At 43.4% G+C, this 27,942-nt stretch overlaps 1 protein-coding gene across 1 annotated transcript in view; it reads right to left on the reverse strand.

Moving 5' to 3' along the window:
• Window positions 1-13,713: 13,713 nt before the first annotated feature.
• Window positions 13,714-27,942, reverse strand: part of WDFY3 (WD repeat and FYVE domain containing 3) — a 306,558-nt gene continuing 292,329 nt past the window's right edge. Inside the window, exons 63-68 of the mRNA XM_015471703.3 lie at window positions 26,705-26,887; window positions 25,216-25,312; window positions 21,542-21,865; window positions 20,811-20,922; window positions 20,260-20,457; window positions 13,714-17,062 (exon numbers count right to left, since the gene is read on the reverse strand). Of these exons, the coding sequence (XP_015327189.2) occupies window positions 16,939-17,062; window positions 20,260-20,457; window positions 20,811-20,922; window positions 21,542-21,865; window positions 25,216-25,312; window positions 26,705-26,887 (1,038 nt within the window). The 3' untranslated portion in view covers window positions 13,714-16,938. The remainder of the gene's footprint in view (window positions 17,063-20,259; window positions 20,458-20,810; window positions 20,923-21,541; window positions 21,866-25,215; window positions 25,313-26,704; window positions 26,888-27,942) is intronic.

The following is a 27,942-nucleotide window of genomic DNA, read 5'->3' on the forward strand; positions in this document are numbered from 1 at the left end:
CTCTGTTGTGTGTTCTCTCTTTGGAGAAACATTTCATTCAGCAAGTACAGAAACAGTGTATACTCCATCACCAACACCTACAGTGACATCTTCAGGGCAGGGGAGTAAATAAGCTCGGCTGATCATTAAACATGGTTGTTGAGAGGTGATATCCTGTTGATAGAAAGAGGACCGAATGTCTTGGGTATGTCTTAGTTTTTAATTGCTATTTATTTTTGTGAATTTTTATTCATCATCACTAGAGCTCTAAGCTGCATGGACAGTGAGTGGTGTCTGTCTTGATGGCCACTGTGTTCCCAGGGTCTGGCTCAATGCTGGCATCTCCCCAGGTCCTCAAGCTTCTGATCAAATAACTGGTTTGGAGTCTGAAGACCTAGCTCTGCACATCCCCGTTTGTGTCTCTTGAACAGCCCCTCCACACTCATCCCCGTGTTTATTTGGTGTGACTCTAAGATGGGCTTCATTACTCTTAGTTCTTATGGTTAGGTTAAAGGTCAAGTGAAAACTCCTGTGAATATGTTGTGATTTGGGTTCAGCATAATGGAGCTGATCCTTGGTGTCCTTCCTTCTTCCTCTCTGCTCCTCTCCTGTTGCCCATCTCTGCTGGGCAGTGACTGGTAGGACTGAACAGAACGGGGTCCACATGTCTGGTCACATCTAGTTTAGGTAGTTTTAATGTAAGTGGGAAGATTCCCCTGGAGGAGGGCATGGCAACCCACTTCAGTATTCTTGCCAGGAAAATGCCATGGACAGAGGAGCCTGGTGGGCTCCAGTCCATAGGGGTGCAGAGTTGGCCATGACTGAGTGACTTAGCAATGTAAGTGCTCCTTGAATGGACACCATCATTCTGACCTCCATGGACGAGCTGTCTGCCCTGCAGAGAGTCTACAGCCAGTTCTCCTTACCAGCTCTGAAACTTAGAGTTTAAAATTCACTCCCTGAGGAGTGGCTGTATTTGGGAATCTTCATGCAGTGGCTGCAAATAAAGGCAGATCTAGACAATTTAACCAAAATCAAAAGCCTGTCTTACCTTAATCCCATTGTCTTCCTTTTCCTGCACAGAAGGGGAGAATATTCTTGAAACATCAGATAACAAGGAGAGTTGTTTAGTACGGGCTGATGAGTCGAATGTTATCTGTTGATGGCAAAGTGAGTTTCCAAAATGAACTGAGAGAATACTCTGGTCCTTAAGTGTATACAAAGGACATGGGTGGGTAAACCAGCAGTCTTGTTGCCCAGAGAAAGAGATTCATTGAAGGACAGCCCACCTGAAGGTGTCCTCTTGGGAAAAGAATGAAATTTTCAACTACTCTGTCAAACTTACAGGACAATGGGGTTTGGATTTGGGGTTTAAGCTTTCATAGCCTCCTTTTCTGCTGTGTATTCAGCTGGAGTGTAATGGATCCCGGTGGTTTTTTATTCAAGCATGTGCAATGTTCAAACTTCAGACAGGACCCAGAAAAGTGGTAAGTTTGCAGAACAATCTTGAATAATCTATTAAGTATATTTTTGATCAGTTTTAATAAATCTCGAAACTTTGTGAGGGAACCGGAGGCTTCAACAAGTACAGGTAAGGTAGACACTTTTGTATCATTAGCAATTCCGTCCCCCCAATATTGATGCAGTCTATGTACCATAACACTGTGCAGCCATTACCACCTGTGGTTTGAGAACATTCCCATCACTCCAGAAAAATCCCTGGTGCCCATTTGCACATGATCCTCACGCCAACCTCCAGCTTTAGGCAACCTCTGGTTTGCTTTCTGTCTTTAGGAATTTGCCTTTTCTGGACACTGCGTATACACAGACGCATACACTATGCAGTGTTCTATGTCTGGCATAATATTTTTGCATATATCAGTACTTCTTTCCTTTTTATTAATAGTGTAAATGCTGACCCATTTACCTGTTGATTATTTCAGTTATTTCCAATTTTTGGTTCTTATGCAAAATGTTGACATGTGTTGTGTGGGCATGTCTGCGTTCCCTTCAGATTTCCAGGGTAGAATTGCTGGGTCATATAGTAAGTTTATGTTTAACTTTTAAAGAAATGGCCAAACTGTCCCAAGTACAGTCTTCTGTTCCTGCCTGCAGTGTACAAGTGTTCCAATCTACCTACATCCTCACCAGAACTCAGCACTGTCTTTTTTCAACAATTTTCTTGGAGTCTAGTTGATTTACAGTGTTGTGTTAGTTTCAGTTGTACAGCAAAGTGAGTAAGTTATACATATACACACTTTTTTTTGGTGTTGTCTTTTTAAAGATGGCCATTCTGGCTGGCGTGCCGAGGTATCTCAAGGTGGTTTTAGCTTGCATTTCCCCAATGGCTAATGGTGTTGAGCATCTTTTCGTGGGCCACTTGTATATCTTCTGTGATAAAATGTCTGTTCGTATCTTTGCACATTTTTACATGTGATGTTTTTCCTAAGTTGTAGGAGATTATTATGTATCCTAGATACAAATCCCTTATCAGATATATGACTTACAAACATGTCCCAGCCACCTGGGAAGCCCTGAAGGTTGTTGAAATAACAACACAAGATTTAAAACATTAATAAACTTAGTTTATAAAGCAGCAGCAGGATTTGAGAGGACTGACTCTAATTTTGAAAGAAGTTCTACTGTGGGTAAAATGCTGTCAAGCAGCATTGCTTGCTACAGAGAAATCGTTAGTGAAAGCAAAAGTCAGTAGTTGTGGCAAAATTCACTGTTGTTTTAAGAAACTGCCACAGGCACCCCAACTTCAGCAACTACCGCCCTGATCAGCTGGCAGCATCAACATCGAGGTAAGACCCTCCACCTGCAAAAAGCTTATGACTCACTGAAGGCTCAGGTGATGGTCACATTTTTAAAAATATTTTAAAGTTGAGATACATACATTAGTTTTTAGACATACTGCTATTGCACACTTAAAAGACCACAGTATAATGTAAACATAACATATGCCTTGAGAAACCAAGAAATTCAGGTGACTTGCTTTGAGATATTTACTTTATTTAGTGGAAATGAACCTACAGTATCTCTAAGGTATGTCTATATAAAAGTTCTCCAGTTTTCATCATACAAATCTTATACTCATTTTCTTAACTTTATACTTAAGTATTTCATTTTTGGGAATGATAATGTAAATGGCATTGTTTTTAACTTCAAATTTCACTTGTTCATTGCTGATATATGGGAAAGTGACTTATTTTTATAATCTGAAAATTTTCTATTAATGCTTATTAATTAAAGGAGTTTTGGGTCACATTTTGAGGGGGTTTCTACATACAATCCTGTCACCTGGCAACAAAAAGTTTTATGTCTTTCTTCCCAGCTATATACTTGATTTTCTTGTCTTACTGCATTAGGTAGAACTTCCGGTATGATGTTGAGGAGGGATGACATACCTTGCTTTGTAGCTGATTTTAGTGGTAAAGCTTTAAGCTTCTCATCATTGAATATCATGTTAGCTGTAGATTTTTTTGTGGAGAGTCTTTATCAAGTTGAGGTGGTTCCCCTGTATTCCTAGTTTACTGAGAGCTTTTAGTGAATGAGTGTTGGACTTTGTTAAATGCTTTTTTTTTTGCATTTGATATGGTCATATCATTTTTCTTTTTCAGCTAAATGATGTGATGGATTACACTGATTTTTAAATGTTGAGCCAGCCTTGAACACTTGAAATATATCTCACTTGGTTATGGTATATAATTCTTTTTATGCATTGTTGGATTTGATTTGCTAATACTTTGCTGAGGATTTTGCACCTATATTCATGAGAGAGATTGCAGTTTTCTTGTAATGGTTTTATCTGCTTTTGGTGTTAAGGTAATACTTTGCTGAGGATTTTGCACCTATATTCATGAGAGAGACTGCAGTTTTCTTGTAATGGTTTTATCTGCTTTTGGTGTTAAGGTAATGCTGTTTGCATAGAATGAGTTGGGAAGTGTTTCCTCTGCTTCTGTCCTCTGAAAAAGATTGTAGATGATTGGTATCATTTCTTCCTTTTTGATAGAATTTACCAGTGAATCCATCTGGGCCTGGTATTGTCTGTTTTGAAAGGTTATTAAGTATTAATTTCTTTGATAGAAGCCTATTCAGACTATTTCTTATATGAGCTTTGGCATGTTGTGTCTTTCAAGGAATTGGTCCGCTTCATCTAGGTTAGCAAATTTGTGGGCATAGAGTTGTTCATAGTGTTCCTTTATTATCCTTTTAATTTCACAGGATCTGTGGTGATAGATTCTATTTCTTTTCTAATATCAGTAATCAGTGTCCTCTCTTTATTTTAAGGTAGATTGGCTAGAGGCCTTTTGATTTTTGGTGATATTTTCAAAGAACCAGCTTTTGGTTTCACTGATTTTTTGGTACTGCTTTCTTGTTTTCAACTTCACTAATTTATGTTCTCACTGTTTCTCTTCTTGTGCTTACTTTGGATTTAATTTGCTCTTCTTTAGGTTATTGATTTTTGGTCTTCTTTTCTAATATATGCACTCAAGTAGTATAAATCTCCCTTTCTAACTGTTCCTTTCACTTACAAATTTTGGTAAGTTGCATTTTCATTCAGCTCAAAATATTTTAACATTTCTTTTGAGATTTCTTCTTTGATGCATGTGTTTAAGCTCCATATATTTTGGAATTTCCAGTTTAATTCTTTGTGGTCTGAAAGCAGACATTATATGATTTTTTTTTTTAATTTAGATGTATTTTATGGCCCAGAATATGGTCTATTTTGGTGAACTCCATGGGACTTTGAGAAGAATGTGTATTCTGTTGTTACTGGGTGTCTGTGCATGTCAGTTTTACCCAGTTGAGTGACGGTGCTCTGAAGTTCAGCTGTGTCCGTGCTAAATTTCTGTCTGCTGCATCTGTCCATTTCTGATGGCTGAAGTCTCCACCTATGACAGTGCATCCACCTGATTCTCTTTCCATTCCCAGGGTACTAATGCAGGCTGTCACTCTCAGCTTGAAAGTACATTAGAAAGTGGCCTGTCTCTAAATCAAAGAGACATTTTCATGAGGGCTCACAGGTGACAGAGAAGGGACTGAAGGTTGGCTGGTGCTGTTCTCTTGAGAATAACAAAGGGTTGGACACATTGCTGGAGGGAATGTAAAATGGGAGAACTGTTTTGGAAAACAGTTTGGCAGTTCCTCAACATGGTAAAGCGTTACCATATGATCCAGCAATTCCACTCTTAGGAGTGTATATATATATATACACCCAAGAAAAATGAAAATGCCCAATGTAAACACAAATGTTTGCAACAGCATTATTCACAACAGTAAAAAGCAGATGCAAACTGCATGTCCATTCGGGGGTGAACGGATAAATAAAACGTGATATATCCACACAACGGACTAAACCACTTGGCCATGAAAAGGAAGTTCTGATACATGATACAATACGAATGGAACTCCAAAACGTTCACTAACATAGGACAGCCCCTGAAGATCACATACTGACAATTCCATTAAACTGAATGTCCAGAACAGGCAACTCTATAGGCAGGGAGTAGGTCAGTGGCTGCCAGGGTTGGGGACAGGGAGGAGAATGGGGACTAATGGTGTGAGATTTCCTTAGGGGTGATGCAAGTGTTCTAAAATTAGACGATAGTGATGGCTGCACAACTCTAAACATGCTCAACTCAAAGAGTCTTATTTGATGAATTTTCATAGGATGTTAATTCTCAGTAAAGTTGTTAAGTGACTAGACAATCTGTAATGGTAGATGTACAGGGGAAGGTATTCTGGGCCTGGGGAGGAGCAGGGGAGGGCTGCCGATTGTCTCCACAACCGGGGGCCCCACGACGTGTTGAGCTTCCCCTCCTTGCTGTCTGATGGGCATCATTGAGGGGTCGGCTTAGTACTGCCTGGAGGTCAGGGAAGGCCTCCCTTAGAAGGTGACAGTTGAGACATGATTGAGGCAGGGGAGTGAGGAAGTGGAGCACAGATGGGTTAGGAGCCTCAAGGCAGATGTTACCGTTGGAGGGAGAGCCTGGCAAGTGTGCAGAATGAAGGAGGTAGGAGGTGAGGAGCCCTGCAGGTTTTAAGAAGGACTGACAGAATCCAGCATCTTAGTGGGCTTGCCTGGCTGAGAATGGACCATGGTGGCCAAGGAAGAAGTACAGAAATCCCACAGCCAGTCCCCAAACTAAGGGTGAATTCACTCACACTGTACCTCAGCAAGTGCAAACTCTGGGGTTGCAATACCCACATTTAAAAGGAGGAAGATGCAAATCAATGCTATCACACCTACACAAAACGAAGGAAGGAAAGCAGGCACACACGCCAAGAGCCCAGTCTGGGGGGCGGGGGAGGAAAAACCACCCTAAAGAAGAGAATTTTCTGGGAAGGCTTTGTATTATGTAATTTAGTGAAAATATGAGTTCAATAAAGGATCAGCGATGAAATGAGAGAATAGAATGATGTGAAAATGAAGATTGAAGAGCTGAGAACACCAGTTGTGATGATTGTCATTCTTACTGAATTACAAACAGTAAGAAATGGAGTAGACTCACTGAAAATTCAACTATAGATCTTACACCGACTTGAAGGCAAGCCTCTCATTTATAGGCTAGAAAGTTCTTGAAGAGGTTAATTATGTCATTTTTGTATCATCCACAAGACCCAGTGGAATATGTATCATCATGGACATAGAGATTGCTACCTTAGGAGAAGGTAGCAATTTTTCCTTAGGAGAAGGAAAAATCTATATGGATGGATCCACACTTGAGCCACAAGCATACTTGGTCACACTGCTGGGGTGGGTCTTGGTTTCTTTCTCTTGGCAGAATTGGCCTGCAGGGTCACACTGTGATGATACTTGAGTTTATAGTCAGGCTGCTTAGGTTGACTTTTGCTCCCTGGTTTATTTCTTCGTAATCAGTTGGATCATAAGGCTGAGCACTGAAGAACTGGTGCCTTCGAACTGTGGTGCTGGAGAAGACTCTTGAGAGTCCCTTGGACTGCAAGGAGATCAAACCAGTCAATCCTAAAGGACATCAACCCTGAATATTCATTGAAAGGACTGATGCTGAAGCTCTAATACTTTAGCTACCTGATGTGAAGAGCTGCCTCACTGGAAAAGACCCTGATGCTGGAAAAGACTGAAGGCAAAAGGGGAAGAGGGTGGCAGAGGATGAGATGGTTAGATAGAATCACTAAGTCATTGGACATGAATCTGAGCAAACTCTGGGAAAGAGTGGAGGACAGAGGAGCCTGGTGGGCCACAGTCTATGGGGTAAAGAGTTGGACTCTTTGATTGGACTAATCACTAAGTTGGACTTAGTGATTAAACAGCAACAAATCAGGTTGCAAACAGGTGGCTTGGCTTTTATGTACAGAAACTATTTTAGGGTACAGGTTTTGTTTGAAATGTATAGCAGTGCTTGAGGGCAAAATCATGAAGGAATTGTTTTCCTATAAATAATAGTTCTGTGCTCTGGAATGCAGCTTGCAACTTGCCTTTGCCTTTGTTGAGCAGGAAGTGTGATAGTTGAAGGCCAAGGTTGAAGTTCCAACCCTTTATCTTTACGATAAAGCTGGGCTTGATAGAAATAATATCCTAAGTACGTTTTCATTGTAGTCAACACCACTGCCCCGCAGCACCCACCCCCACCCCCCAAGAGAGAGAGAAAATGGAAAATGGAACCTGGAATCCGTTTGTAAAGATCATTGGACTCGGAGTTGGGAAGTTTAGGGGCAGAGCAGGGAATTAGATTTAATAAGCAATAGGGCTTTGGGAATGTCAGAGCTTTCTCTGAATCCCTTTCTTCTTGGCGCTCAGTGAAGGTTTGGGCCGCATGATTTCTAAGGGCTCTTCCGCAGCTGGCATTCTGCCTGCTGTGAATCCGCCTGAAGATGAAGTTGTCAGTGGCTTTAGATATTTAGGCTTTAGAAAATGCATCACTCCTTTTACATTCGTATTTCTAATTTTTTGTGGTTATTGTTCAGGACTCTTTGTGACCCCATGGACTGTAGTACGCCAGGCTCCTCTGTCTACCATCTCCCGGAGTTTGCTCAAATTTATGTCCTTTCAGTTGGCGATGCTGTCTAACCACTTTCTCTGTCCATGGGAATTTCCTGGGAGGAATACTGGAGTGGGTTGTCAGTTCCTCCTCCAGGGAATCTTCCTGACCCAGGAATCGAATCCACATCTGTGTCTCCTGCATTGTCCGGCAGATTCTTTACCACTGAGTCACCGGGAAGCCATTTCTAAATTAAAGCCACACTACACGGAGAACATCTGGCAAAGCACTACGCGTCCTATATTGTTCGGCCTGTGAGTTGCGATCCCATGAACTACAGCGTGCCAAGCTTCACAGTCCTTCACCATCTCCTGGTGCTTGGTCAAACTCATATCCATCGAGTCAGTGATGTCATCCAAACACCTCATCCTCTGTCGCCCCCTTCTCCTCCTACCCCCAATCCCTCCCAGCATCAGCGTCTTTTTCAATGAGTCAGCTCCTCACATCAGGTGGCCAAAGTATGTGAAGAGCCAACTCATTGGAAAATATATGTATTAGCCAATTTAATCTTCATAACAATTCTCAAGTATCATAATACAAAACTGACTTATGAAGAAGCTCAGATGTGGAGAAGTGGCCTAATGTCACACAGTAAGTGGCACAACGAGAACTTAAACCTCAGACTGACCCTCAGTGGTCAAGTTCCTGACCAGCTCACCACTTTAGGCAGAACTATACTCAACAGGAAGGGTTACAGTGTTTTTCAGTTCCGTTAAGTTGCTCAGTCGTGTCTGACTCTTTGCGACGCCATGAACCATAGCACACCAGGCCTCCCTGTCCATCACCAACTCCCGGAGTTTATCCAAACTCATGTCCATTGAGTCGGTGATGCCATCCAACCATCTCATCCTCTGTCGTCCTCTTCTCCTCCTGCCCTCAATCCTTCCCAGCATCAGGGTCTTTTCAAATGAGTCAGCTCTTCACATCTGGTGGCCCAAGTATTGGGAGTTTCAGCTTCAACATCAGTCCTTCCAATTAACACCCAGGACCAATCTCCTTTAAGATGGACTGGTTGGATCTCCTTGCAGTCCAAGGGACTCTCAAGAGTCTTCTCCAACCTCACAGTTCAAAAGCATGAATTCTTTGGCACTCAGCTTTCTTCACAGTCCAACTCTCACATTCATACATGACCACTGGAAAAACCATAGCCTTGACTAGACGGACCTTTGTTGACAAAGTAACAAAGGTCTCTGCTTTTCAATATGCTGTCTAGGTTGGACATAACTTTCCTTCCAAGGAGTAAGTGTCTTTTAATTTCATGGCTGCCATCACCATCTGCAGTGATTTTGGAGCCCAGAAACATAAAGTTAGCCACTGTTTCCCCCATTTATTTGCTGTGAAGTGATGGGACGGGATGCCATGATCTTCGTTTTCTGAATGTTGAGCTTTAAGCTAGCTTTTCCACTCTCTTTCACTTTCATCAAGAGGCTCTCTAGTTCTTCACTTTCTGCCAAAAGGGTGGTGTCATCTTCATATCTGATGTTATTGATATTTCTTCCAGCAATCTTGATTCCAGCTTGTGCTTCCTCCAGCCCAGCATTTCTCATGATGTACTCTGCATATAAGTTAAATAAGCAGGGTGACAATATAGAGCCTTGACGTACTCCTTTTCCTATCTGGAACCAGTCTGTTGTTCCATGTCCAGTTCTAACTGTTGCTTCCTGACCTGCATGCACGTTTCTCAAGAGGCAGGTGAGGTGGTATGGTATTCCCATCTCTTTCAGATTTTTCCAGTTTATTGTGATCCACACAGTCAAAGGCTTTGGCATAGTCAATAAAGCAGAAATAGATGTTTTTCTGGAACTCTCTTGCTTTTTTGATGATGCAGCAGATGTTGGCAATTTGATCTCTGGTTCCTCTGCCTTTTCTAAAACCAGCTTGAACATCAGGAAGTTCATGGTTCACATATTGCTGAAGCCTGGCTTGGAGAATTTTAAGCATTACTTTGCTAGCATGTGAGATGAGTGCAATTGTGTGGTAGTTTGAGCGTTCTTTGGCATTGTCTTTGGGATAGGAATGAAAACTAACCTTTTCCAGTCCTGTGGCCACTGCTGAGTTTTCCAGATTTGCTGGCATATTGAGTCAACACTTTCACAGCATCATCTTTCAGGATTTGAAATAGCTCAACTGGAATTCCATCACCTCCACTAGCTTTGTTCGTAGTGATGCTTCCTAAGGTCCACTTGCCTTCACATTCCAGGATGTCTGGCTCTAGGTCAGTGATCACACCATCGTGATTATCTGGGTCATGAAGATCTTTTTTGTACAGTTCTTCTGTGTATTCTTGCCACCTCTTCTTAATATCTTCTGCTTCTGTTAGGTCCATGCCATTTCTATCCTTTATTGTTTTTACATGATCAAAATTTTGGAGTCTTGACTAGAAGAATGTGACTATAAAAAGGCCGTCTTAGAAACCCCAGCAGTCCAGTGATGCACTCTTGGTCTGTGTGTGCTTTCAGCTGGGGAGGCAGTTTCTGGCAGAAGGCCATGGCCCCAGCGGTAAGCCCAGTGTGGCAGGGCCTGTCTTGCACTTGGCAGGCTTCAGAGGGAGCCCCACTGAAAGCCCCGGGTCTGTGATTAGAAACCTGGCTCCAGGTCAGTTTCAGACTGGTTGCTTTAAAATTGAGGGAACACCTCATGTGTCTTCTCCTTGGACCAGTGCTTCTGCAATTCAGAGTTCCAGACCCTTGGGATTCCTGAAGCCCCTCTCAGGGTCAAAGGCAAGATAAAGATTATTTCATGGTAATACTGAAATGTTTGCCTTTTTCAATGCATTGATATTTGTACCAAACTCAGAAGTGAAACAACGGTGAGTAAAACTGCTAGAATTGAGGCATGCGATCGGGCAGCAGCACCAAACTGCCACTTGTCGTGATGGTCTTCGTTGTCAAGCACTCCCAGAAAAGTATGTTTAAGAATGTCCTTGGAGAAGCTGTGAAGTTACTACTGTTATTAAACCTTGAACCTAAACTTACATGACACAAAATGAGAGGCACCCAGAGGGTGCCAGGTCCATCAGGTACAAGATTCATCTTGAAGAGAAGCACTTGCAGTTGAGTTGTGGCTGACTGGTGGCTTTTCTCCCAGGATATCTTTCCTCCCTGAGAGAGCAGTAGACAGACTTCTCAGTTCTTGGACAGTAGTGTTGTTGAAATAAACAAGGTGAGCCTATTGCTTCAAAGAAACAACAGTGACTGATGCCAATGATAAAATTCTAGGTTTTAAGCAGAACTTAAAGAATTTTGGAAAACTTGTGATATCCACTACTGTGAGCTTGACTTAGAATTTCCTGAGACTGCTAGAGATGTTTTGATATTATGTATGACGTGGTTTTGGGGGATATATTACAGAATGAAATGCATCTTGGAAGATCTACACACGTTGCAGCAGTGGTCACAATAGTTCTAAACGGCCAGTGTTGTTAGTTAGTTGCTTTGTCATGTCCGACTCTTTTGCGACCCTGTGGACTGTAGCCCACCAGGCTCCTCCAGCCCATGGGATTTTCCAGGCAAGAATACTGGAGTGAGTTGCCATTTCCTTCTCCAGGGGATCTTCCTGATTCAGGGATGGAATCTGAGGTTCCTGCTTAGCAGGCTGATTCTTTAGCACTGAGCCACCTGGGAAGTCCTCTAAAAAGCCAATGAGTGCTATAAAATTATACATTGGTAAAAGATCGACTCAAAGTACCAGTCAGACTAATGGATTTTCAAGCAATGGAATATAAAAAGTTCACTGATAAAATGGGTTGGCCAATAAGTCCATTTGGGTTTTTCTGTACGATGTTATGGAAAAGCCCAAACTTTCTGGCTAACCCAATAGTTTCAAATACCATATAGCAATCAATCTTTAAGAAACTTATTCAGAAACAATGACTTGCAAAGGCTATTAAAATACCCCTCCCCGCCCCCCTTTTAACCACATACCTGTGTGAGGCTGGATTTCCCTCATATGCTTCAACCAACATGAAGAATCACAAGAGACTGAACGTAGAAGAAAATGTGAGAATCCACCTGTGTTCAATTAAGCCAGACATGAAAGAGGTTTGCAAAACTGTAAAGCCATTCCTCTGTCTTTACTAATTTTTTTTCTCGTGGTTTGGAAAAGTTTTTTTTTTTTTTTCATAGACGTATGTAATTGATGTTACTACATAAGTTTCATCATTGCTATTTCTAAGTAAATTAATATACATACTTTTAAAATCTCAGTTTTGATCTCTAATACAATGCCTATTAATAGAGGCAGCTCACACAAACAAAAGTGATAGTTTTAAGGATCAAAATGGTCTGAGACCAAAGAGTTGGAAAAGCTACTTTAGACTCATCCCATGCTCACAGTCCGTGTTGACGCAGGAAAACTTGGTGCAGCAAGAGGGATTAAACGTGGGGCTCCGGAAGTCACGTCTCTGAATCCCGAGCCAAGGCTCTCCCGACACCATGCTATCTCTGAGTTCAGTAGCTGGGCTTGGTGCCACTTCTAGCAAAAGTCAAAAGAACAATATATAAATAAAAAAGGAACTTTGCAAAGGGTGGGGGAAAATGAGAATATTGTTAAAGCAAAAAAGTCTAAGCCGGTGCTAAAGCAATTCCATCTCTGCTTCTTCAACACTCCAAAGGGGCCGAAAGGAGGAGGGGTGAAGAGGAAATTTTACTGGAGAATCAAAAGGCAGACATGGGACTTACTGAAGATCATTTGCACATTTTCCTTTAAACTATGAAAAAAAATTTTGCAAGTCTGTCCTTGACAGCAACTCTTCTTGAGGTCATTAGAATTATGAATAGTACTACATTAAAACAATGAGAACTGCTCCGGGTTTTCTCTTATCACTGATCTATTTTTGAAGAAGTATCTATTGTCTTAGAAATTCTTAGCATTCCTATATCTTCTGGCTCTACAGTGGAGTTGCACTGGGGGGGAATTTGTAATAAGCACAATATCCTCAAACGTGGGACTCTACTATTTATACTTATGATGATATGGAAATTTTGTTAGTATATTTAGAAAGAAGACATTAAAGCAGCCTAAATAAACTTAAGTGTTTTCTACATTCCCCCTTTCTGGGAAGTCAGTTTTCAGACCAAATAAGCTAGTAACTATAAAAACAGATGTGAGTTGCTAACAATCTCAGATCAAAGGCTGAAATGGAAAGTCTAGCTGATGACAGAGTGCGCCGTGCTTCCGGAAAGAGGGCAGGACAGCAGAATATTCCTGATGTGAATATAGCAGGGGCTGGAGACAGACAGAGATATAGTTTATCATTGCTTACATTTCACAATATGATGGACAGGAGAAAAAGCTCAGGGAAAAGGAGCCGAAACCATGAGATGTAGTCCTTTTCCAGAGGTTCATTCAAGTCTGAAGGTCACGTCTCCCAAGAGCCACTTGTCTCTCCCTGCGGCTGTGCACACAGCCCCGGGAGTCCAGCATCACTGGGAAACTCAGGATGCGGAAAGCCTGGCTTTAAAACGTGGATTGCACTAGAACTGGAGCCAGATCCTAGCAGCCAACACCTCTGCAAGCAGAGACTTGAAGCAGGCGCTTCTGAAAGATATATTCACAACTAGAAAAGAACTACACACAAGTTTTACCGGACCTCAATTTTGTTTTTCCTTCTCTGAAGAGCTGGCTCAAAAACTTTTTCTTTTTTTTCTGGGGGTGGTAAATAGGAGGTATTTATCTGAAATGAAAAAAAAAAAAGTATCTGGACTACTGCATTTAATCATGTATTGTAATTGTGTTACTCTACCTTTTTGCATCAGAGACAGATATACAATGAACATTCAGTTATCACAGATTGCACACTAAGAGAGTAATTCTTCAGGCCTTTTACATAACCACCAAAGAACAGATATTGGATTCTGCAATATAGTACAAAAGTCCACAGTCAATCCAGTCTTAGCCAGTATCTTCAATTTACTTCTGTTGCTGTACAAATAATCGGCCATTACTAGGGCTTACAAGTTAATAACAGGACAAAAAAATATACATTGCACTGACACAAAAAGTCAGCTGTGTTAATAGTCATGCAACAAGTAACCAAACTTGCTGAAATTAAAAATACTTTCTAAAAACAGTTTTAATGGCATAAATATTTTATACACAGTTCATTTACCCAAACAAAATGTATTTAAATGATACAAAGCAAAAATAAGTTTCTACCAACTTTATACATAAGAAAGTGCAAAATAACTTATCTAGAGTGTTTTGCTATTATCCAGACGGATGGCTGCTGTGGGCAGCTAGTCTCCTCTTCAAAAGCATGACATTTTCATGCCACACTACACACAAATGTTAGAAAACATGGATGAATGAGTGGATGGATGGACAAACCACTACAAAGATCAGGCAGAAGCCCTGTGAGGTACTCTCAGAGAAAGAGCATGGACCACACAAAGGTGGGTGTACATGCTGAGAATATATGTTGGTAAACAAATGTACATGGAGCACAGAAAGACATCCAGAGAAACGATTAGTTTATGTGAGTGAGTGTTCTTGGGTGTGTGAGTGATTTGTGATTTCTGCATTAAAAGCAAAAAGGAAAAGAAACCCCACTGAACAAAAACGGTTGCCCACAGCACCAGCTGCCAGAGGAAATACTATCATGAGGGTTTTGGTTTCCACCTTCTAGTTATGGGAGTTGTGTCCGAAAGTTTAAAAGTGTTCATCTCATATAACTTCATATTACATAGAGGAATAACCTTTAAGTAACTACGTACAGACATTCATATATTCAAGTCTTTAAAGAACATCTCTGCCATTGGGTTTGGGGTAAACATGGTTCGTGGACACAAGGAGGACGCCTCTTTTAAAAAGTGTAGAATAACACTGCTACAACTCATCTCTAGGTCCGGACAGGGGCAAAGCCCACGGCTAGGTGAGAGCACAAGTCCTGCAACTGCTGAACACCCAGCATTATTTATTAGAACTGAAGGAAGAAGGTTGGGGGCGGAGGGGGAGGAAGATGGGAGAGAGGGAGACACAGGAAGGAAAACAGAACACAACTCTTCTTCAAGTTAAAGTATTAATGCCAATAATCCTTTTATTAACAAGTATACTTGAACTTTTAGAAATGGAAGTGTTTTCCTCAATTTTGATATGTAATCATAAATAGACGGTAGGCTCAAACCTAAGTAAATAAAGGTGTAAATTTAGTAAGCATAAGGCACTAAAGCAGCCTTTATATTTTTCTCTTGGAGACCTAGTTATCAGGAAGAACAAATTTGTTCTTAAGCTGGTTTCAGCCCATTAGGTACAAGGTTACTGTTGTACCAATGCCTATGCTTGAATGCATGTGCATATATGTGCATTTTAGTGCATAAGTGTGCCTGTCACCAGGGCCTAAAGATGAAAAATCGGGAATGCCAAAGCCGCTGTCCTTCGTGTGATACTCCGAGAGGTGTGAAGGCCTGTCCTTCCTTTCCTGGGCCATAAATGCTTCAATGTTTTTCAAATCACAGGGCTTTTAGATTTGTTCATAATATTATCACTAAATATCTGAAAATGTTAAAATCTAGATTAATCGTTTCATTTGTTTTATATATATATTTATATATGTACATAACACACATTTTAAAAAATCCCACCACCAAAGCCTTTTTTTTCTGTAAACGAAACTTATCTCTTCACCCCCACCAGCTTTAGTCTCCCTGGATTTGTGTGTTCTGTATCCAACTAGTAGAACAAATTAAATAACTAAATATTAAAATACTGTAATTATATTCATAGCAAAAACAAAAAAATAGACATTGATACGGTATAAATCTCACTGTTTTCAGGTAGATGGCATTAAATGGTAAAGGTTAAATATAAGCAGTTCTGACATGATCCAGTTTTACAACAAGGTTTACATGTTAATTCTGTACACTTTTTTCTTTTGTTTTAACCCTTTTTTGGAAAATAAGCTATAGTAGAACATTAGTGTCACCAAAGACACATACTTCTTATGTTCTATGCAAGAGAAGCTAATTTGGGTTACATGCAAATATATTTCCATTAGTTGAGGCAGGGCTGTTTCCTGCACTGCGTGGATTGCCCGACCATCAGGGCGCAGTGCTAAGAACGGATGCTTTGACCACAGGGCAGTCCAAAGAGAAGTCTACGTGGGGCCTCATGACATCAGAACAACATCGAGGTGGTATGTGGCCATGTGCAAGATGCCCAAAGATCGCCAGGGTATCTCAGGGCCAGACTCCTATTCTCCCACACTGTTTCCTAAAGAAGGTCCACATGACATTGTTTTGGTTACTAGCTTAGGTTAAGTGGAGATACCGTGGGCAACTTGAGAAAGGACATCGGGCACACGGGCTGGGCTTGAAAGGGGGAAGGAAAAAAGACCACAGATAATGTCTTTGAGGATTTAAAAAAAAACATATTTATAATTAATTGGTGAGCGATGTCAGACAAACCATAAGTATTTCATTGAATTAGTGGTTTAGTTGGAAGTCTCATGTTACAGGCTGTTAAGTCCTTATTTAGAAAAAAGGCCTTTGTACCTATTTACAATATACACAGTTACTTGCAAAGAAGTCAGATTTACAACCGTTTTCTAAAAGCCTTCTTTTTTTTTGTAGTCGTTGATTTTTCCAATTGAGGATGAGTAGCTCTACAAAAACGAGACGCAAGAAAAGAACAGTTAATACGTGAGGATTTTCTCTTGGAGACAGCGACTGTTAAGGGAGAGTTGGATATTGAGACGTTGCTCCTGGGAACCACCTCGTCTTCTCGGCAGGTGCTGCCCATCTGCACAGTGCCTGCCCCACGACTGGACTCTATGCCCGTCTAGTCAGTGTTCCCTTTGAATCCCACACTTCAGATGCACGGTGTGAAGAGATGTGTAAACGGAGACTGTTTCGATGCCCTCCGAGCTGCGAGTTGTGACGGGGGAGGCGGGAAGCGGGGTCTCGCGACTGTGGTCTCCAATCAGCTGGGTGAATCTTCAGCAATTCCGAGGCCCGTCTTCTGAACTCCGCTCATGCTGTAAGTTGTAGTAACAGTTCTGACAGACACGTACTGGGGAGGAGATTTTCAAGCGCTTGATTTCTGACTGAAATCGGCTGCACCTAAAGAAGAGGCAAAACCAAGTAGTTATGGATCTTTTCCCACATCGGACCACTGGGCCCCGAAATGCTAATTTAAAAACAGAATGGACAGCCTGCAGCATAACGCTCAAGACCATATTGTGTCAGAAGAATGCCAGAGGCCGTACTGGGTCATGTGGTTTTTGACCAAGGACCAAGAGGAATGCTGTATTCCTTGTTCATTCTATGAAGAAAAGTGCTAATAGACCAAGGCGAGGCATTTATTTCACAAAAGAGGATTAAAAAAAAAAGATTCTCCTACAGGATGAAGCCAAGGGAAGTGAACAGCTCTGAGGCCATTCTTCCTGTGCAGGACGGAAGTAGGGCATTCTGCCTCATGTCCTGTAACCCTGGGCGGTATCCCAATGTCTTTACTTGGAGCCTGACTATTTTCCCTGGGCGTTACAGCTCTTACTATTCATTTTAAAAGCTACTTTGGTCGGTCACTGAAGAGTTCTTCTGAGCTTTTAAACACTTTGAGTCACTCTTCAGTCATTTCTTAAACAGGTAGTTTGACTTTTCTGTCTGGTCCAAATGTTCTCATTTTCTGTTTATCTTGACAGAATTTCTTGAGGTGGAATACACACTCAGAGATGTTCAAGTTCTTTATAGAAAGCATTCTTATTCCTGGCATAAAGCAGGATATGACCCTGAATGTGGCACTCCGTCACTTTGAGCTTGGCTTTTCACAAGACTGAAAATTTTATTTTCTCCATTAATCTACCAGTAGAAGTGTCCAGAGAATAAGTGAAGTGCCACCAGCCTTGGGGGTTTAAGGGACTGGACTTTGAGGAGACCCTCAGGAATGCTGGCAAGCTCCCTTAACAGCTCAAGGGTAAAAGATCACGGCAGGGCTATGCCCTCTGGGACAGCATTCCTTCCATGCCCATTATGTCATCATCAGTCACTTGTTTGGTTGGTTTTTCAAATAAAGCCTCCATTCAACATTTGAGGGCCTGGGATACTTTAAAGAATCACCTACATGTAAACAGTACTTTGAAAATTAAACACTACAAAGAACAGATGTATGTCAGCAGACATATGGAGGTGCTGATTACCAGAAATTACCGGATCACTAGGCTTCACAGAGTGAGTGTCTCAAAGCACAGAAGCTCAAGACAGATTCCTCTGCCATCATGGAAATTCCTGTAAGAAGTGGCTGGCAGCAACTTTCTGCTACCTCACCTTGAATTAGACATCTCAGGAGAAAAGGTTTAAGACATTAATCTGAAAAAAAATATAATTATGATAACACTTTTTACTAAACACCTATACTGACAGATTTGCATCTGGTGCTTTACAAAACTCATATGTGATTTCAGAGAGGGCTAGTAATGTGCTGAGATGACGCAATGGACAACAGCCCAGTGAGCACCCGGGCAGTGTAAACCCAGGACTGTAGCTTTTCCAATAAGCCAAGGCTCAGGACTGGCTCAGGAGCAATGACACACTTTGTGTTTTCTGTGAAAGCATCTTTCGAGTAAGGCAATATAAATATTAGTGAGTACTGCCTGGGGCATCTTTTCTGTTGTCTGCCATGAAAACTAAGGACTGGGGCTTCCCTGATGGTCTAGTGGTTAAGAATCTGCCTGCCAATGCAGGGGACATGGGTTCAATCCCTGGTCCGGGAAGATCCCACATACCTCGGAGAAGCTAAGCCTGTGGGCCACAACTACTGAGCCCACACACCCTAGGACCTGTGTTCTGCAACAAGAGAAGCCCATGTACTGCAATGAAGGGTAGACCACACTGCAACTGGAGAAAGCCCACGAATAGCAATGAAGACCCAGTGCAGTCAAAAATACGTACAAGATACATTCTTGCCTGGGAAATCCCATGGACAGAGGAGGCTGACAGGCTACAGTCCAAAGGGTCACAAAGAGTTGGACATGACTGAGAGACTAAGCAGGCAAATATCTAAGTAAATAAATGTTAAAAAAAGGAAAGTAAGGCCCGAACATGCATATGTGGGACCCCAGTATATGACAGAGATGCCAAAGAGTCAGTGCATATGGGACAGCTGACTCTTCATACCCAGGAAATGTAAGCGATCCCCACCTCATGTTGTACCCCCAAATAAATTCCAAGTGGATTTGAACCTAAAGACCCAAATGTGAAAAACAAAACTTTGAAACTTTTAAAAGAAAATGAACAAGGCCATCTTTATGACCTCACTACAGAGAAAGATTTTTTAAGGCCAAAAAAAGAAGCAAAAGTCATAAAAAGTAACACATGCTACTACATCAAAATTCTAAACCCGTGTGCCAGAAAAAAACATACATCAAGTTAAAAACACAAGCCATAGACTGGCAGAGGATATCTGCAAGACATATATAAGGCAAAGGATCAGAGCCTAGGATACAAAACAACTCCTCAAGTAGGTGGGAAAAAACAGAAGAGCAAACCCAAAAGGGAAATGGGCCAAGTTACCCAAGAGGAAACTCAAAACTGCCAATAAGCATGTGAAAAGATGTTCAACCTCAGAAACGCTGCAAGTTCAAACAACAAAATCTGGCTATCAGATTGGCAACAGTGGAAAAGCTTGGCAGTACCAGGTATGAATAAGCACTGCAGGAACTGACATATCCCGCTGGAGGGAGAGTGAACCGGCACTACTGTTCTGGAGAGTAATGTGGCAATAGCTGCTTAAGCTCAGGGGTATGTCTGTCATCTATCAGTTCCTTTCCGAGGTATCTCCTCTAGGGAAACTCCAGCTTGTGAATGAAGAGGGCATTTATAATGGTGTGCATTGCAGTATTGCTTATTGTTCTGATAAAATGAAAGAAAATCCCTTGAGTCCATCAAGGACCTCCCTCGTGGTCCAGTGGTTAAAAGTCAGCCTGCCAATGCAGGGGACACAGGTTCAAACCCTGGGTGAAGACGATCCCACCCGCCACTGGGCCACTGAGCCCATAATCACATCTACTGAAGCCTGTGCACCTAGAGCCCTGCCTCTGCAAGAAGAGAAGCCACAGTGAGGAGAAGCCACGGTGAGAAGAAGCCACGGTGAGGACAAGCCACGGTGAGAAGATGCCGAGCACCCCACCTAGAGAGTAGCCTGAACCCTCGCTGCAACTAGAGGAAAGCCTGTTCACGGCAGAGACCCCGAGCAACTAAAGATAAATAAACAAAAATTAATTTTTTAATTAAAAGGAAAGAAAGCTTGCATCTCATCTTACTTCTGGCAGAAGAGCTGACCACAGTTCCTGCAATGGTGCCGTCTTTCCGTGAGAGAGAACCGCACGGAGCAGCCTGAACAGCTGTCCCCTCCTTCGTCCTTCACCCAGTGGTCAGCGGCAGAGCGGCCGGGCTGGTCGCTCACAGACCAGCTGAACACCCGGCCCCGACTGTCGCCCACGAGGATCCTGCTGTGGTCCCTGCAGGAGACATGGCAGAGTCACCGCCACGTGGCCGCAGCTCCCTGTGACCCCAGTCCCCAGTGGATGTGTGTGCTGGGGAGGGGTTGAGCATGAACAGGCACAGAACAGCACTGAGCCAGAATGCGTACTTCCATCTCGACTCTCCATGCATCAAACCATGCTGTATCTCTGAAGAACAGAGAAGGCAAAGTTTTTTGGTTTTTGAAATTCACAAGTGAAATCCACACACTGGCAGGTGTCCTGGTGTGCCTGGTATAGCCCCACAGGATAATACAGATGAAACCTGAGCTTCCCAGAGGTGGCTTGAGTGTGGGCGCCTGGGCTGGGCCCCAGGAGAGCTGGCTACTTACTTGGAGACGCCCAATGCAGTGATCTCGGCAGGGTGAGCATTGTCCTTCCGGTCAAAGGCCGTGTGCATGGTCAGCTTACTCCTGAACACGAGCTGCCGTTCCCAGCGGTACCCTGGGGTGGAAAAGGGCAACGCATGACTGATGAAGCGAAAGGGAGCCCACGTATGGTAGGTGGCCCCTGACAAAGGGCCCTCAAACTTCAGGGTGCAGCCGAACACAGCTCTGGCAGCCTCTCTGGTTCTTGGTCACTGCGGCCTTGGTTATTAAAGGTCCAGCAGTCTAGCCTGACACTGACCATGGACTCAGTTAGGCCTTCACAAGGACAAACATGGAGAGGGGGAAACCCTCAGTACAAGACACAACTTCTCCAGTTGAGGACGTGGCCCCTAACGCTATCATAGGTAAAGTTCTCTGTGAATAGAGTTTTATCTATTTATCCGTAATCCACAGCCTACCCATTTTCAACAGCTTTCATAATTTGTGAATGAATGAAGTTTTGGTTTGAGGTTATTTTTCTTTACAAAATGCCCAACATATTGCAAATGCTACTGTAGGACAGAATCTCCAAGGGTCTCTAGGTCCACTTTACACAAGAAGAAACGTGAGGCCCTCTTGGCGGGCGGCCTCGGTCACAGGGATGGGGCAAAGAAGAGCCGCAGCGCTCTGCCTCAGTCCACCGACCCTCGCCAACCCACAACGCTTGAGAAACAGACGTGGGACTTCTGAGTTACCAGGCTTCAATCGGCTGTAATTCCGCGCCTCGATGGGATTGGGGTGGGGGTGGTTAAGGGGAGTCTGAAGATGAGGTCTGCTCTGGCCCTCTGAATAGTTCACAAATATGAAGCCGTCTTTCTCATCGAGGCTGAGCTGATCGGACCAGCGCCTGGAGTCGTCGGAGCCACTGTCGTTATACCAGGTGGCTGTGGCTCTGCAGGAGGCTGCCCGGGGCCGGTGGCTGGTGCTGCTGGGCTGGCTGGGCGTGTCCTTGGGGTCCTGGCTGACGCTCTGCTCGTCGGCCTCGGAATCGCTACTGTCCTCGTCCTGGGCTTCTTGCCCTGGGTGATGCATTGGGGGAATTAGAAAACACACACACATCATGGTTAGATCTAGCTTTGTCCCACTGGTATTTTTCCTCTACTGGTTAAGACACAAGAGACAGTATTTTAAGCTCAATATTACAATATCCGAAGTTGCTTCAGTTATGTCCCAGTCTTTGTGGCCCTGTGGACTGTAGCCCGCCAGGCTCCTCTCTCTATGGGATTCTCCAGGCAAGAATACTGGAGTGGGTTGCCATGTCGTCCTCCAGGGGACCTTCCTGACCCAGGGATCAAACCCACATCTCTTATGTCTCCTTCACTGGTAAGAGGGTTATTTATCACTAGCTCAAACTGGGAAGTCATAAAGGCAAATAAATTGCCAAAATTTTCAGTTAGGTATGATAGCAAAATGGTAGAACTTCAGAGTTCATAGACTGTTGTGGCCCAGATCCTTAGATCGGCATTTATTCTTTCACGTTCTGGCCAAAGCCTGCCTTTATGAATTTCTCACCACCTGCACCTGCCTCATGGCCACAGCTTAGCTGGACGTGCCCGCTCTGCTCTCCACGCAGCCCTGCTCCTCTTCGCAACTAGTTTTGCACACGCAGGTTGGCCCTGCCTGGACCCATCTTCCCAATATCTGTGTGTTTCGATGTGACCTCTCTCTCAAGACATATCTTAAATGCTTCTTTCTCTAAAATCTTACATGGTTCCTGCAACAGAAAGTTAACTCTCTCTTCTGGGCTCCTTTAACAGCTGTATGGCTCTCACACATTTAAAATTATCACCCCAAACTATCACTTTTGGTCATTATTTCTGCAAGACAGCGGTCAGTTGGAGAGAAGGAGTTCCAGCATGGTGCCTTCCACACAGCAGTCAATATAATGACAGCACAGATGAACAGACTATGGATAGAAATCTTAATTGAGAATTTTGTTCTTCCTCCTCTTTCCATTGTTATTGTGCATTTCTTCAGATCAATTCCCTTGCAATAGTCTACTAGAGGGAAAAGTGGCTTTCCTGGTGGCTCAGACGGTAAAGAATCTATCTGCCTGCAGTGCAGGAGACCCGGGTTCAATCCCTATGTCAGGAAGATCCCCTGCAGAAGGGAATGGCAACCCACTACAGTATCCTTGCCTGGAGAATCCCATGGACAGAGGAGCCTGGCAGGCTACAGTCCACGGGATTGCAAAGAGTCAGACACTACTAAGCGACCAACACTTTCACCTTCTTTCAAATATACGTAACTGGAATAAAGGAGAGAGCAAGAACAAGAGAGCAGGGACCTCCCTGGTGGTCCAGTGGTTAAGAATTTGCCTTTCAATGGAGATACAGGTTTGATCCCTGGTCAGGGAACTAAGATCTCACACGCCGCAGGGCAACTAAGCCTGTGTGCCTCCACTACTGAACCCACTCGCTCTGGAGCCCATGAACCTGCGTGTGTCAATGAAGATCCTGCGTGCCACAACTACAACTTGACTCAGCCAAAAACAAACAAACAAACAAGTGAGCAAGCACCAGTCCACTACGCATATTTTTTAACTAGACAAATACTTAATTTGCCTGTGGTAAAGTCTGCCTGCAATGAAGTAGACCCAGGGATCAAACCTGAAGATCCACCCGAAGGAGGAAATGGCAACCCACTCCATTATTCCTGCCTGGGAAATCCCATGGACAGAGGAGACAGTCCATGGGATTACACAGAGTTGGACATAACTGAGCGATTAACACTTCTACTACCGTTAGTAATCTGGTTGGCTAATTTCAGGGTTTTTTTTTTAACCCAATGGCTTATGATCATGGAAATCTTCAAACAGTGGTCTTTGACATGGGTTTGATTTCCAGAGAGCCACTAGCTCTCTTTTTCATCTGGGGCCCTGCCCTTGAGTCCTACCACTTTGACATGGTCCCAAGTTAACCCCTTCTGTGGGGTGCTCTCTGCCTCTGCCACTCCTGCCAAACTTTGTCCACAATGTGAAAACATAAAGAGGACGAAGACATACAAATGTCTCTCCTCCCTGAATCTGACCCCTTCTTCTCTCCTTATTTGTATTTCCCTGTTTTTCACTTACAAGCTTTGTTAAGAAGAAGGGAGAGGGACACACTTCTCATTAGACTGAACAGTCAATGTCTGACACACAACAGTTATTAACTCTCAAATACTAACAACTGAATTCTGAGTGTAGGTCTTCAAACACCCAGATGGCTTTCTTCTTAGTGGAGCTGCAACTGTCTATGTGGAAATTTACACACATTAAAGTAATACAAGCATTACAATGTCCTGTTCATCGGTTCTGGCAAAGAAAATAAAAGCTACTGTCAGCTTACAAGGAGAAGGATTTGTGTCTTTCTGATAGTAAGTCTTTTCCCTTAGCAACTTCCTCATATTGTCAAACTCATGCTGAATTCTCAATGTACAAAAATTAGTCATGGAGAGATCATCTAGAGATTGAACTTAAAGCCCCGTTCCTTTCTACGAAGAGTCTTGGACCAGTTGATCTAAATCAGCGAGAGGTACTTCTCTGGAGACTCAGTAACCCAAAGCATACCTTAGCTTGATTATTTGGTGTCATTTCCAAACATTCTGTGTGTGTATATATACACACACAAATAAATCTATATTTCACTGGAAAATGTTAAAGTGCTTCACAAACAGCAGATACAGAACAAAGATTGGGGCTTCCCTGGTGGCTCAGTGGTACCAAGAACCTGCCTGCCAATGCGGGAGATGTGGGTTTAATCCCTGGGCTGGGAAGATACCCTGGAGGAGGAAATGGCAACCCACTCCAGTATTCTTGCCTGGGACATCGATGGCCAGAGAAACCTGGTGGGCTATAGCGCATGGGGTCGCAAAGAGTCGCACATGACTTGGCGACTAAAAAACAAGAATACAGATCACCAGGTTTCTGACTGATGAAAGCCCGTTCTGAGGGGGTCTAGGGCATGGACTCTGGTCTGTCTCTGTGAATAGTTTACAAACATGATGCTGCCCTGTCACTCACATGGAGCTGTTCAAGTGATGGGTGGCACTGAGGTGTGGCTCCCTGACTCACTGGACAGTGGACTCTTGGACCTGCTTTGTATTTCTCGGAATGGAAAGGCCAAGCCTCTGGTATTCTGGGAAGCTTGTAACTGTATGTATCGTGGGATGCGAAAGCTGACCATGAGACACTACCACTCGGGGCATTGCCTGATGAACCAGAGAACTCTGAGCCTGCCAGGCTGCTTTGCACACCAGATGGTTAAGACCACTTCTGACAGCAATGTCCGACCTCCGGCTCTTGCTCACCTTGGTTGATGTAGGTTTTCATAAGGATTAAAAAAAAAGAAACATGAAAATTACTGCAAAACTTAGAAGTATTCAATACCGATTTGTGCTTCTGGACAGTCTTCCTGCATTTCGAGGACTTCAGCAGGCTCAGGGGCTGGTGTTTCAGGAACTTGCAAAAATTCCATTCTCCAAAACTGAATTTAAATAAGCATGGGAACAAAACAACACAATTGAACAGATTACAGAAACAATTTATGAGTTACTGCATGAAGATGGATTCTCAGGGTTACATAGGTAACCTGATTTCTCTTATTATGTACCGTCAGGTTTCCCTGTATCTTGAAAAATGTGGCAGGGACTGCTTACAAATTAAACAGTTCTCCCCAGACTGTGTTGCATGAGATGTCAGTGAGTTTTTCATAGTCAAGGGAAAAGGAATGGGGTCAAAGAGATTTCAGAAACACAGTTAAACTATGTACACTTCCTTATTTCCTACAAAACCCCTGTGAGCCTTGCATACACTGATACATACTTTACACCTCCAAGAAGCTGTACAGGAAGTAGGAGCCTCAGACATGTTTGGCTAGGGTGCTCTTCATGATGCCTCAGAGACGGAGTAATCTGGAATGCTGCTCTGCAGGCCTGTGGCTTTGGGGGTGTGCCCATAGTCTGAGAATAGAGTGTGGCCGGGGAGTGGCCGATGGCTTCATTGTGTAGCTCTGCTTATGACTGTGATTACAAGGGCAGCAACCATCTGCTCTCTCCTTTTACAGAGCATAATTAAAGAAGGACATAAAGAAAAATCTCCCGAGAGAAACACCTAAGTATTAGAACAGACTAAAAAGGTCAACAGTCTGTGGATTCCATTTTTGGTAGAGGCCCAATGCATGAACGCATCGGCTTCCCTGGTGGCTCAGACAGTAAAGCTTCTGCCTACAGTAAGGGAGACCTGGGTTCGATCCCTGGGCTGGAAAGATCCCCTGGAGAAGGAAATGGCAACCCACTCCAGTACTCTTGCCTGGAAAAATCCCATGGACAGAGGAGCCTGGTAGGCTACAGTCCACGGGGTGGTGAAGAGTTGGACACAACTGAGTGATTTCACTTTCTTTTCAACACATGAAAACTAAGAAAAGGATAAATGGATCTAGGATTCAGTAAAATCGCCCAGGATCTGAGACAAGAAAGAAATGGATGATGTGAGGGCCCTGGAAGCATGATCGAGCTCTGTGATTCTCTGCAGAGAAGAGACGGTTCGCATTTTCCCTAAGAAGCCTTCTGACGGGCTGAAAGGCCAATACTTGGGCAGCTGACATTTCTAGCAATTGCAGCGTGACAGGGAAATGGTGTCTAAGTGATCCTGTGTCAAGTGGTCAATAGCACTAACACATCTGCTTAATGGGGGAAAAAGAGGCCAAGTCACTGATGCTCCCCACGTCTGATAACCCAGTGGCCAAGGTCTACATCTGAGCGCGAGTTTGCTAAACAGCAGGACAACCTCCAGGTGTCTTCACCTGCGGACAGGTACAGAAGCTTCGAGTGAACCAGGGCACCAAACACCCTGGAGCATGTGCTCACAGCGGACCTACCCGGACCACGCCATCCGAGTGTCCCGTGACGATGACGTTCTGCGTGTCCCACTCGTTCATCTCCGACACACAGCAACAGACGATCTGCTGGCTCCTGCCTGTGAACGTGTTCACACTCACGACGGGGTTCCCGTTTATGCTCCACACATGGATGTACGTGCCGGCGCAGGACACGATGTCCCCCTGAGATGGGGAAGAGAAACGTCACTCCCAGCAGAGGACACGCTCCTTTCAGAAGCAACCGAATCTTTGGTCTAGCTCTCGAGAACCACTGGTTCTAAGTGCTTTGACTAGTGACTGGGTAGTTTATGAGGTAGCCTGGAATCCAGAGCTTGCTGACCTAGAAAAAAATGCCCTGAACAGAGGCCTCTTTAAGAGTTCAAGGTGGCATGAAGACTGGCCAAGGTGATCTGGTGGTGAAGGTGGAAGCCCTTTCACACACTCAGCAGAGCCCTGCTGCATTCTATGTCAAAGCTATCTGTAATCTGAGGAGGTGATAACCACTCTCTTACCTCTTACTGTTTACAAAATCTATACCTTCCACCAAGAGGTAGGAACCCACTTAATTTTATAAAATGAGCCCAATCACAAAAGCCACAGGGTAGAAGAGAAATCTGTTACTTTGGTGCAGCTGGGACTCTCCTTCAATAAATGAAAAGATGAAATCTTGGTAACACTGTAATATCCTATTACAAATGTGTATTCACAATAGAGAAGAAGAAAGCTAGTATGTAGGTCATTTCTTGGCACACTGAATAAAGACTCCCTGAGCTGAGAAGTCAGTTTTTCATGAGTTCCAAAGATAGGGGAAAAAAAAAAAAATGAAGCTTTTCCTTCAAATTCTACCAGTTTGGTGAAAAAACAACCCACTTCTGTTAAAGGAACTAAGCTTCTTCCTGAAGCATCAATGGTGTGTCGGTTAGTGCGCTGGGCCCTTTAGACACCCCAAAGCTTTTACACCATCCCAGGCAGCCTCTCGTATCCCTGAGATAGTCTGACAGGAGTGATGCTAGGTCTGACTGCAGAAATGATCTGGTGGATTTCAGTACAGCCAGTGGGCGTAGGACAATGTACAGAAATTGGAAGATGGTCATCAAAAACAATAAATATGCCAGCAAATTTGGAAAACTCAGCAATGGCCAAGGACTGGAAAAGATCAGTTTTTATTCCAATCCCAAAGAAAGGCAGGGCCAAAGAATGCTCAAACTACTGCACAATTGCACTCATTTCACAAGCTA

Source organism: Bos taurus, chromosome 6 (assembly GCF_002263795.3).
Source record: "Bos taurus isolate L1 Dominette 01449 registration number 42190680 breed Hereford chromosome 6, ARS-UCD2.0, whole genome shotgun sequence".
Taxonomy (NCBI): Eukaryota; Metazoa; Chordata; class Mammalia; order Artiodactyla; family Bovidae; genus Bos; species Bos taurus.